Source organism: Lepidochelys kempii, chromosome 17 (assembly GCF_965140285.1).
Source record: "Lepidochelys kempii isolate rLepKem1 chromosome 17, rLepKem1.hap1, whole genome shotgun sequence".
Lineage (NCBI taxonomy): Eukaryota > Metazoa > Chordata > Testudines > Cheloniidae > Lepidochelys > Lepidochelys kempii.
Genome location: NC_136396.1, coordinates 16,155,423 through 16,167,794, shown reverse-complemented (window position 1 = coordinate 16,167,794; position 12,372 = coordinate 16,155,423). Strand labels below are relative to the sequence as shown.

Sequence of the window (12,372 nt, the reverse complement as noted above, 5' to 3'; positions counted from 1 at the left end):
TAGCATTTCTTAAGCTAATGGGCCCCAAACATTACAGCTCCCAGCTGCAGCATCATGAGCCATTGCCTGTGTGTGTTTTAAGTAAGGGTGTCTATAAAATTACCCTTTGTAGAGGAGGAGAAGAGCAGGAGAAACAAGTAGAACTGAAGGAGGTGATTTTTCAAAGAGAAGACTGAAAAAGGAACAAAAGAGAGGGGCTTCTCTCCTCCATTTGTCTGTCACCTCTCCATGCACCTCCCATCCCGTCTCATCCCCTCCACACTTCAGCTCTTTCCTTATCCCTTCTGACATACCTACTTCCACATCCTCTCACCATCTATCCACACTCTTCTCTTGCTCTGTCTTCTTTCCACTTTTCCATTTTCCATTTCCACTCACCATTAGGTGCTAAACCCAGATTAAAATAAAAAGGACCATCCCTTTGGTTGGAGAACAAAGGAGTCTAGACGACACCCCCATACGTCATCCAATAATAGCTTAAATTTCATGAGAAGGTAATCATCATGAACATTCAAGGCAAGCAATTTGTGTCAGTTCTTCAGACCCTGGTTCAGCTGTGCTTTAAATGGTGTGACCCACAGGGTCAGTCCCAGACATTTGAGGAAATGAAAAATCTCAGCTGTGGCTGGATTCAATATCAGATAATTTTCCAAAGCCATTCATGTGTTCAGACTGGAGAATAGGCTTTAACTTCCAATCTAAGTATGCCTGAGCTTCGAGAAGTGGTTCAAAATCTGAACCCAGAATTTCTGCCCTTGTGGATCCAGCATCCCTCTCCCCACATGCACTTTGGGGGTGTCAGACATCCAGATCTAGACCCAGAAATGAATTTTGCAGACTGGGCCTATTTCTTGATCAAACTCATTGCCCCTTTCCATCCCTCTTTCATTTCCTTTTTGACATGGACTCTAGCCCTGCCTCTTACTCTGAAGAGCATTTCTTACCCCTTTTCCTTAGTTGCATAGCTCACATGTTGTTGTAAAGAAATATGCATCAATGTCAGTGGGACTGTGTGGGATGGGATGTGCCATGAGACGGGGCCAGACCACTGTGTGGCACGCCTTAGACTGATGGGTGACTAATTGGTAATAACTGATTTTACTGAGTGACCTTCCCCCTTCAGTTCTGTCCATAAATGGACCGCACTAAGGGTCTGCCTGGTGCCTACCACAGGGGCTCTTGGCCCTGCACATTAACCCTTATACAAGATGGGCCAGATTCTAATCTGGATTTTTACACAGATGTAAATCCAGCGTGACTTCAGTGGAGATACGCCTGTTTTACACCTGTGTAACTGAATCTGGGTCTGCCAGCCTCCTCTGAAATCCTTTACCTTGGAGGCGTTACATCTTAACCAACAGGCTTGTCACACAAGGTCAGTTAGTGTGTTAAAGACATTTCATATGCAGGGACCGGTTTCCTCGAGCCCTTTAAGGCTATGGGGTACCCTGGAAGCAGAACTTCTCGCTGTCTCTGACAGAACCATACCGACTCCCTGTCTGTATTCTGTAAACTCTCCTAGTTACTGGGCATGGCTCCTCGTTGTTAGTGTGATGCTCTCTGAGGTGAGTGAGACCAGGTTTGTTAGAAGACAGCTTTTGGCTTTGTAACACAGCATGACTCCTCTCTTTTCTACTGGGGTTAGCCCTTCTGTGGCAGGGAGTAGCAGGCTCAGAGGTCCCCTGCTAGAGGCGTCAGGGTCTGACCACACCCTGTCCAAGAAAGGAGCAGAGGAGTTGAGTCCTCCAACTGGCCTAGAGAGGCTGCAGGGGCAGGGGCTAGCCCATCAGAGGGTTGCAGGTTAGTATAAAAGGAGCTGAAGTGCAGACCAGAGTCCATTGCTGCCTTGAACTGGAGGAGCGTGCATGGCATTCCTGGTAGGCTGAAGGACTGCAGAACCACAAACAGAGCAGTTGCTGGCAGGGACTAGGGGAGTGAGATGGAGCTCCTGGCTGGCTGTTGGGACTTGCTGTATGCCCCTTCGGTAAGGGTGAAGCATATATGAAGGTGAACGGGCTGCAGGGAAGTGACCCAGGGAAATGTAGCAGCATCGTGAGTGATCAAAGGGATGCAGTGGGTGGCTGCTATTCATAGGGTCCTTGGGCTGAAACATGGAGTAGTGGGTGGGCCCAGATTCCCCGTCATTAGCCATTGGGGAAGCAGCCTGAATATTGGACTTTGACACACCCCTGGAAGAGGATCTGAACTATTAGTGGCCCAGCTGGACAGCTGGGGCCATAAAGGCCCAGAGAGGGCAAAACCATTGTCTCCAGGGAGGGAGCGCTGGGTACCAGCGCTGGGTATGGCTTGATACCAGGGCCGGGACTGGGTAAAGACTGTGAGACTGCTTAAAGACAGAGAGGCCTTGCGATAGGTCTCTGTTGGACTGTCTACCCTGGAAGGGGTTCATTTTGTTTGTGTTACCTACAGACTGTGTGGGATTCGGCTGAGTCACTGAAACCACTGACGGGTGTCACCAGAAACCGAGAGAGGTGCAGCCACGCACCCAGCCGGGGACGATCGTGGGAGGTAGGTGTGATCCCATTACACCTTCACTTAAATTAATGCTATCTGAAGTCCTCCCCTTACTCTCAGACATCAAGTCTAGGAGAGGCGATACTTTGTGGTCCTCATCTGCACAGCATATCATGTTTACCAGAGCCGCTCTGTTATGGTAAACTTTCAGTCTGTTCCTATGGACTGTTTGGGGTAAGCCCTGGCCATAGGGTTTCTGTACCTGGTACATGAGTTCGTGTAGTCTCTCTCCCACCTCGAAAGGACCCTGAGTCCTGCATTTTATGCTTTTTTACAGGGGCTAACGCCAATACCAGATCACCCGTATCAAAAGATCTTTCACGTGCCTTTTGCCATGTCACGCTTTTTGTACAGTTTGGCTCTTTTCAAGGGTATGCTGTGCCAGCTCCATAATGGATTTTAGCTCTGCCCTGAATTTGAATACAAATTCAGTCACTGGCTCTCAATGTTACCTTCCCGTGAATCTCTGACCAGGTCTAGGGGACCTTGGAGCTTCCATCCATACAGGAGGTCAAATGGGGACAATCCTGTTGACTCTTGGGGTACTTTTCTGAAAGCAAACAATAGTTAAGGCAGTAGCACGTCCCAGTTCCTTTGCCTTCCTGTCCACACAAATTGTCAGCATGGATAGAAGTGTCCCATTAAATCTTCCAGCTAGCCCATTTGTTTCTGGATGACATGGGGCAGACCATCATTCTTACCCCGCACCTTTTCCATGACTCAGAGAATACGTGGGACCTGCTAGCAAAGTCAACTACTACCCATATGTACTGTATGTTTTTCCATTTCTGGGCAGCTTAGGGGATGGACCCATAATGGCCGTGGGAACCCTGTGGAATGCTGCGCCAATTAGAAGCAATGGTTGCAACGAACTTTGCAGAGACTTCCCGTCTTTTTCCACTTTTGGCACAAGTCACAGGACTTACAATATTCCTTTATGTCCAGGATTATAGTGGGCCAATAAAAATCCCTCTGAAGCCTTTCAATGTCTCTCTACTCCTGGATGGCCAGCGAATGGCAGTCCTGAGCTACCCACAGTAACGCTGCCCTGTGCTTTTGGGGCAATAGGTGTTGTCCGTAGGGCTCCCTGGGGCCCTTGTTCCTTTCCCACTGGGGTTTCCCTAAATATCCTACCCTCTTCCCTATTATCCTCTGCAGGGGTGGTGCTATGCACTGCTTCCCTAATGCTCTCTAGGGAAGCGTCTGTGTCCTGACCGTTAACAAAAGCTCTTTGCAGGGCTGCTTCAGTGAGAGGAGCTGGTGCCCCCTCCCTGGGAACATGTCCCTGCCCAGCAAAGGGGCTTTCCCTGTCCCCTCAGTCTCTTCCTCCACTGGGCCAGGCAAAAGGGCTTCTCGGATGCACAATTTCCCATGGCACTGATATGTCATCATTTCCAGCCAAAGAGTCTGCAGGGATACCATCCCAAATTCCCACGGTCAGAGCATATGTCGCCCCCTTCCACTCCAACTCTGCGTAGGCTCAGGATGCTGTGACTTCCCAACTTTCCATAAAGAGGAGTCTGACATTTTCCCCTGGGAAGCATGTCAAGCTCTCTGAGCATCTCCCTTTTAACCTGTGCAATCTGCACAGCCGTCTCTCTCCAGGAATAGCATACCCTGCCATCTGCCTGTACATCCTCAATGAACATCTTGTCCACCTCCATAGGTTCAGACCTTACAAAGTCTACTAACACCCTCCTTACGTCCTGAGTTCACCATAGCTGTGTTAACCCTGGCAGGATGGGACTTGAGCTTGAGGCAGTATCTCCTCGTATGCTCGGTATAGGCATGTCCTTGGGCCTATGTCCTGGGCCAGAGGTTTGTAACTGGGTTACTTGGAGGGTACCTGTTTGGGGTATATTTGGCCTTGGCTTCCTCCTGTGAACAAATCTGGGCCTCTCTCCTTCCCTTTGGGGGTTTCTTTCAATCCCCAGTACAAACCGGCAGCCGTCCGCGCTATGTCAGGACGCTTTTCCCATAGGGCAGCTCTGATTTCATCTGAACAAGCATTAAAGAAATGTTCCTGGGCGAATAAATCAACTAATTTCTCATAATCGCCTTCTGGCCCTTTACTTTTTGCCCAGATATTCCCTATAATCCCACATTTTATGCATAAACTCCTCATGATGGATATTGTCCTGCTTCTCTAGGTCCCTAAACTTTACACGGTGTGATTCAGGAGTAATCTGAAACCTTAGTGGCACAGCTTGCTTATATTTATCATAGTTCATTGCTTCCTCCTGGCCCAAACCAGTGAAGACCTGGAAAACTTTACTGAAATGTTGGGGATCTGTAGAGACCTTTATTTGTCCTTAACCATGCCACTGGCCTGGCATGTTCTTACAAAAGCAGTTAAGTATCTATACAGGCTGAGTCTTGGCAAGATGGACACAGTCTGTCCCAGCTAGGTAAATGCTGGGGGTGGGGGTCGGGATTACCTGCAGGCTGGGGAATACCTTTCGGCTGCTCCAGCACTCTTACCTGCATTTTATGTGCCTCCATCGGCTGCTGGTATGCTCACTCCTCTGCTTCCATCGCCTCCATTCATCACTGGTGGGCCCACTCCTCTGCCCCCTAGAGAGCTTTCTCCTCTTGCATTCTGAGCTCTGCCATCTGGAGGTCATATGCCACCTCGTCCCTGCAGAGCTGCCATCTGGCCAGCCCTGCAGGGAATAAGGTCTGGCTGGTTTCCCAGCTCTGGTCCATCTCCCTCGTTCTATTCCTCCCGTTCAAAATACTTAGCACCTGATCCTCTGATTTCCCCCGTGGGAAGGACCATATTTCAAACATAAGCTCCCATGCTGCTCTTTGTCCACGGTGTCCAAGCACGCTAACTCGCTCACTTCCCCCTTTCCGTGTTCTGTTTCCCTTAACACAAAATAAACAAAAGAAAATAATACACCTTGGACTTTGTTCCCTCACTTTGAATCCATTAGGGTCTGTTACTACAAGGGTTTGGCCTGGTTGCTGATAGTGTAACTTCAGTAACGACTATGCCCCTGGGATGTTTTGGGGATCACCCCGACCACTAAGGGGTTCTCCTTCGTAACTTTGGGTGCCTTAATGTCATGCTGCTAACGGTCAGAACTCTGACCCCGGTAGCCAGCCTATAAGCATAAGGGTCTCACCCTGGCTTCCACCTGCCTGGTGTCCCCAGTAGCCCTTTTGGTCCTGAGCTCCCCCAGATCTGTCTCCCTGAGTTCTTAACTACCAGACACCTGGACTTTTCCCTTCTGGTTCATCACCCCTGGGGGAGTAAAACCTGCCCCAACTTATCAGTCCCCATGGGGCTGAAGATTGCACAACAGGATAAAAATAAACAACAAGTTTATGTAATAGAAATGTTACCGATTCAGAGATGAAATAGTGCGGAAAAGCAAACCCAAGTTACACAAAAAATAAACACAAAGATGCAACCTCAGCCTTTACACTGCTGTATTAGCTCAGTTCCCTTTTCTAATACAAGCTACCTGTTGCCTCGGAACAGTTTCCCAGCATGCCCTGTGCCCTAGAGGGGAGCCAGTGTTTCGCAGGCAGCTCCCTCCTCAGATATTTGTGGATAGCCTTCACTTCAAAGAAACCCTTCCCTTGTAACAGAGGTAGCGGGTGTTTTCTTTCTCTCAGCCCATGGTAATTCATGGTTACACAGAGTGGGGGAAGCTCCCTCCTTCCTTAGTTTCCCAAGACAGGTTTCCTTGTCAGTGACTTTCCATGAACTTTCATGCTCCACCATTGCCTTTCCCTGGATTATACAATGCTCAGTGCTTGGAGTTAGTTTCACGTCAACCACTCCCTGCCTGATTTGTCCGTCCCTCCCTCCCCACAACTCCTGCACGGTGATGCTGCATTGCATCTTGGTTCCAGTGGCAATGTTCTGTACACCTGCACACAGATCCCAACCTGCACACAGATCTCCTAATGGCCATCGCATGCTTTCCCAAAAGACCTTACTTGACATCTCTTGCTACACAATAACATTGTAGACAGCCTGTTCATTCACTTGCTTATTCTTTGGGGTTCAGGCCCCCTCACTCTCCTCTTGAGGTGTCTGGATCCTGATTCTCACAGCATCTCCACCCTTCTCCCCACGGCGTCTGCAGACTTTTGGCGATGAGAAAGAAGGAGAGAGCTGAACCCAGAGGGATTTATTTAGTTCCTGATCCTGAGACTCACAGCAGGAAACAGCCCACTAATAAAACCAACAATTGGTGAAACAACTAAGGGTGATATAGTCAGTGCAACTTCCCCTTTTCAGGGTGGATACAAGAAGTCACCCGATGCACAGGCAGAGAAGGAGGAGAGGGCAGCAGTGAGTGTCCAGACAAACAGCTCCATCCTACCACCAGCTAAATAGCCAGATTCTAGCATTCAGTACAAGGGGCCAGCCTCAGCCATGGCAGATACGTACATCAGACACATTGAGCTGCTTGGCTTCGAGAAAAGGTTTTTTCCAAGCCAACATTATGTAAGTACTCGGAGATTGCACTGCAGAGCAATAAACTGAAGGGTTTTTTTTCTTTAGGTATAGTTTCCCTCTGCTTCGTTTTACCTTCAATTTTAAATAATACCTTGAAAGAGAAATTCTAAAAGTAAAATTCTGGGGGAATGCTGCTGCTCTTCTGAGCTGAGACAGCAGTCTGGATTGTAGTTAGAAATGTCTGTTCCAGACCTGAACACCCAAGAACATCAGGAGACTTTGGGTCCAGATCTCAGCTGCTTGGCTGATTACTGTCTTTGTAATAGGCTGAACCAAAATGCGGGGTACTCAGAACCAAGAACTTTGGGGCAAATAGGAACTGAACGCCCTGGCTCACAATTGTCACTAGCTTTAATATGGAGGGTGTCACTGGGGGGTTTTGATCACTTGCCACTGTTGGAAAAGCAATTCTCCTGGCTCCCCGCTCTCCATTTCTCCCCAGTCTCTCTTGCATTTCTATTCTCTGACTAACTTTTTCAATCCCTAATCTTTCTCTGTATACAACAGAGCTAGATGAAATTTTTCAATCAACATTTTTTTTTTTTGGGTGGGGAAAAAAGTTTTGCTGTAATAAAAATTTTCTGTGAAAACAGTTCTGCATTGATGAAATTTTCAATTTTTTTTATAAAAAAGATTTGAACCAAAATGAAAAAAATTGTCAGTTCATTCTGAATTATTGTCATGGAAAAAAACTGAAAATTTTAATGGAAATAAAATAGGCGTTTTCAACCAGTTTTACTTTTTTTTTTTTTTTTTAGGTTTTTGTAGTTAAATATTGCCTCTACTCAACTGCCCCACAGCTGAGCCTCTACAGAGGTGGCTGATTTTCTTCTAAGCATCACAGGAGATGGTCTTCTTGGGAAGAGAGATGAAAGAGAATGGGACTTTAGCCTCATGGATCAGTTCTGGGGCGGGGGGGCATTCCCTTAGTGGGGGCAGTGTGGAAGAAAGCACAGGGGTATTTGAGAGGAGCAGACAAGCAGTAGTCTAGACTGGCACCATGGGTAGTGTGAATGGGGGAGGGGGAGAGGGAAGAGTCCTATGTGATATTTGCTGAATGGCTATGTTTATAGGAAATCAGTCCTTTGTACCATCCTGTGCTAGAACCTACTGTACTGTATATGCTTGCTGAGTTTTCTATGAATAGAGAAAAATGAGGATTGTTACTGACACAGATTTGGAAATAGATTGTAGCTAGGTATGTGTGTGGTGTTCGTTCCAGCAAACAAGAATATCTACCTGGCATCTCTTGGAAAATGGATCACAGACCGTGATTGTTTCTACATGGCGGTAAAAATTGGGGTCCCACAGGATAAACTGCAGAATCTGAACTCTGTTTGTTGTTCAATAGGTTTACATGTTCCTGGTGAAATGGCAGGATCTAACCGAAAAACTAGTCTATCGAAAATTTACGGAGATATATGAATTTCATGTAAGTCAACTCTCGGTTGGTATTGGTTCAGGCTAAGTCTGGCTTGCGGGGGCAGAGGGCTGGAGGAGCTTCAAAGGCAATAACGAAGGCCAAATTCTGTCCGTTTTGGAGAGTGCTATACAGATTGTGCTGGTGTGGTTATGAAGGCTTGCGGCGGTATTCTGTCTAGCCAGACCTTTATAACAGGCTCATCACTGTGGTACGGGAATGCCTACGCCTTTTATGCATGGTGAGGGAAGGTTCATGTGACTTCAATGGAAGTTGCACTTATGTTTTCAGAACCATAATATAAAACTTGTAGCATTCAGTCTGGGCCAGCTGACCTCAGATCATATGCGATCTGATTTCCCCAGGAGAGGGACAGGAATTGAGTGGCCTAGATACCCCATTAGCCACTTAATTAGCAGCCTTTGCTAGGCTGATTTGGAAGAAGGCACTTGTCCCTTTTCGTAGAACCTTCCAAGGGGGCCTTTGCCATTCACCAGACAGAGGAGTCTGGAACTGATTTTCTTTCTAGTGACGTTTTACTGCAGTGAAGTGAGAAGTTAAGCTGGATACAAACTGCCCTCGGGAGAACTTGTTACCACAAGGTACACACGTCCTGTCCCAGGGCTTCCTGGGAGAGTGGCTTCTCTAACTCAGTATCCAGTGGCACACACCAGAAGAGCCACCTGCCGCTGCAGTCTATTGACGGTTTCAGGTTCACTTAATCATGAACGGTGTTTATCCATCTGTAACACCTGGATAACAATCCTTCCCTCATGAGTGTTGTGAAGCTTTATTCCAGTTTGGAAAGTATTCCGGTCCCCAGATGGAGGCAGACTATTATTTGATGATTATTTCTTTGCCTTTATTTACAATTTGTATTAAGAACTCAGTGTTAAAGGGTAAAACTTTCCCATTTTCAAAAGAGACTTAGGAGCCAAAATCTCAATGAAAGGCAATGGGACTGAGGCACCTAAGTGCCTAAAAGTCACTTCTGAAAATAGGACCCGGCTCCTAAGTCACTTAGGCACTTTTGAAAATTTTACCTAATGTCCTTAATGGGTGCCCAATTCTGCAAGGTGCTGAGTGCCATCAACTCTCAGGATCTGACCTTTTAAAGCTAGCTACCTGATTTGTCACCACAACCAGCAAGCTAGCTGTCTAGGTGCTATAAAATGGGCTTGCAAAATTGAGCTCCCCATTGGATGTGCAGTCAGAGGCCAAAGTTGAGGTCTTTGGAAAACCAGGGCCTGAGTCTCTTCTACTGGTGTCCTCGATCTGAGCCTGAGGGATGAGCACTCTAGGAATCGGATGGAATTTTGCCTGGATATGCTGACTGGACTGTGTGCCTAATACTGGTTTCTCTTCTCATGTTAGAAATCCTTGAAGGAAATGTTTCCCATTGAATCTGGGGACATCAACATTGAGAACAGGATCATCCCTCACTTACCAGGTAAGTAGATGTATAGAGCAGCCACTCTCTTCAAAGCAGGAAGCTGGAATGAAAAGGGACGGCAGCCCCTCTGTAATATATCTGCATACACACAGACACCAGGGTCTTCAGTGGGGATGGGACCTGAGACCTTTAAAAGTATACACACAAAGAAAGAGTACTAGTGGCACCTTGGAGACTAACCAATTTATTTGAGCATGAGCTTTCATGAGCTACAGCTCACTTCATCGGATGCATGTAGCTCACAAAAGCTTATGCTCAAATAAATTGGTTAGTCTCTAAGGTGCCACGAGTACTCCTTTTCTTTTTGCGGATACAGACCAACACGGCTGCTACTTTGAAACCTGTCATTAAAAGTATACAGTAACTCCATTAGGTGTAAGTAGCAGACTGTTGTAGTAACTGGAACTCTCCACTGGAGGAAGATGTGACTAAATGAACACCCACCGCAGGTGGCTTGTTGTGTATTTCCTGAAGTGTAGGTGATCAACTCTAGAAAAACACAATACAGCTGCAAAGTGTCCCAGTGCTTTTAGAGGCATTTTAGCAGAATCGGGAGGTGCTTTTAGGTGAACTGACAGGCTTCTGTTTAAAACAAACACGAAATTACTGTAAATAAAACAGTCACTTCACATATGGTTTCAGATCACAAATCAGTAACCGCCTATAGCCTATCCACTTCTGGCAGATGCAGGGAAAGTGGTGTAACTGCTTCCCATTAATGTACACTCATTTTCCGTCCCAGCCACTTCTCCCTCTTGCAATTTAGGGATGAGATGAGCGACTGCTGTAAAGACTCATGTCAGCCTAAGCACCATCCTTGGCAGGCAGAAAGCTTTCCAGCTCTCATGGTTACTTGTTAAGGCAGTGGGAGTCAGGAGATCTGGGTTCCGTTCCCAGTTTTCAGCAAGTCATTGCACCTCTCTGTGTGCCTCAGTTTCCCCTTCACTGTAAAACGGGGATAATGCTACCTATCTCCCTCAGAGTGATTATGAGGAATAATTTATGAATGCTTCTGAGGCAATGCATGCACAGAAATAGCCGTTAATAATACTTCCTTGGGATTACCTGAGTGAATAAGTGGAGCAGGATTTAGAACTCAATCAAGCTTACACAGAAATCAAGAGGTATTTGCCCATGGACTTTACTGGGAGCTGGATTTGGCATTAGTTCCTATCGCTGATCTGAGTAACCTTTGGGTAAATGCAAACCTACTAAGTGCCATTGGTTGGGGAATGCCCCCAATGTACTTTCCCCTGTCCTCATAAGGAATTTTACACACGAGTAGTTTCTCAAAGAAGATTTCACTTTGCTGACATTAGTTACTGTAATAGCTGTGGTGGGTGGGGTCATATTTCTCTGTCAGCATTTGTTGCTCTATTTTTAATGAAGAAATCCCTTAGATATGAGGAACACCCAACATCGGGTCAGTTGGATTTAGCAGTGAAAGGTGGTGATCGTAAAGGGAAAGATGAAGTGGTATGTTTGTCTGCCTCCTGTCCTGGTGCATGAAAATTCTTGGCTCTGTTGCAAAGTTGTTGCTCTGGTCAGACTGTAGCGGCTGTGTCTTGGTTTTGCTGAAAGGCCCCAGAAACAACATCTGTACATTTGAGGAAGTTGTAAGATCCACCAGCATAGCCAGGAGAGCTGCTTGTAACACTGATAGCAGTACTGGTGAAACACAGGAGTCGCTGAAATTATTAATGAAATCCCTTCAGACCTTTCTGAGCAACACGAGCAGGAAAAAATCGTTGTTCCACTTTTCTCAATAAACTAAAGAAACAGACAAAAATCTTCATTAAGAAATAGTTAATAGTATGTTGGGAAGCCACGGCTGCAGCTCTGCCCTGTTGTCTTACATATGGCCTGTATAGGTGCAGAATAAACAGCAGGAAACCACTCTCCATTATAAGATTTAAAGGACTCGCTGGAGAATTACAATTGCCACAGCAATGTGCTGTCTTTAATGTGCCATATGTTGCACAAGACACCAAATGAATATAAGCCTGACCCAGAGAGCTTGAAGCCTGCCGTGTTGTCTGTGCCAGGATAGGCATGAAGTTACTAGTATAGCTGAGAACGATGGGAGCGGCTAGGTACTGAGCACATCTGAAAATCTGACCATTTAGGTGCCTATGTGGTAGCAAAGCTCTTTGGCCGTGTGGCCCATAGAGTGCGGGAAGGAAATACAGTCTCTGGCTAGGAGTAAATACATGCTGATGGGTGGGAACCCTACAGGTTAGAAGGGAATTTTCTTGGCTTCCACCTACACAAATAAACTACAGGTTCCCATAACATTTGACAGCATGGTACTGAGGTGACCTTCAAAAGATCTACATCAAGATAGACCTTCATTTCCCTGGAAAGAATGAATCAAAATGCAAACTGCACCCCTCCGTAACAGTGCTGAGATTCATTCTTCTCTGCCTGCCACCTGAACGCAGTAACCACCAGTATATTTACAGTGCTGATTTGCCTAAAGGCACATGG

General features: G+C 46.5%; 1 protein-coding gene across 3 annotated transcripts in view; it reads left to right on the top strand.

The window, feature by feature from the left end:
* The window catches only part of NCF1 (neutrophil cytosolic factor 1), a 38,601-nt gene that overhangs the window by 8,172 nt on the left and 18,057 nt on the right, over positions 1 to 12,372 (top strand). For 2 of the 3 annotated variants that reach the window (XM_078849284.1, XM_073315831.2), the window contains exons 3-5: positions 2,431 to 2,529; positions 8,364 to 8,444; positions 9,807 to 9,882. In XM_078849284.1, the coding sequence (XP_078705410.1) occupies positions 8,370 to 8,444; positions 9,807 to 9,882 (151 nt within the window). In that variant the 5' untranslated portion in view covers positions 2,431 to 2,529; positions 8,364 to 8,369. Of the gene's footprint in view, positions 1 to 2,430; positions 2,530 to 6,764; positions 7,001 to 8,363; positions 8,445 to 9,806; positions 9,883 to 12,372 lie in introns of those variants that run through there. The other variant, XM_073315830.2, reaches the window with a different exon arrangement.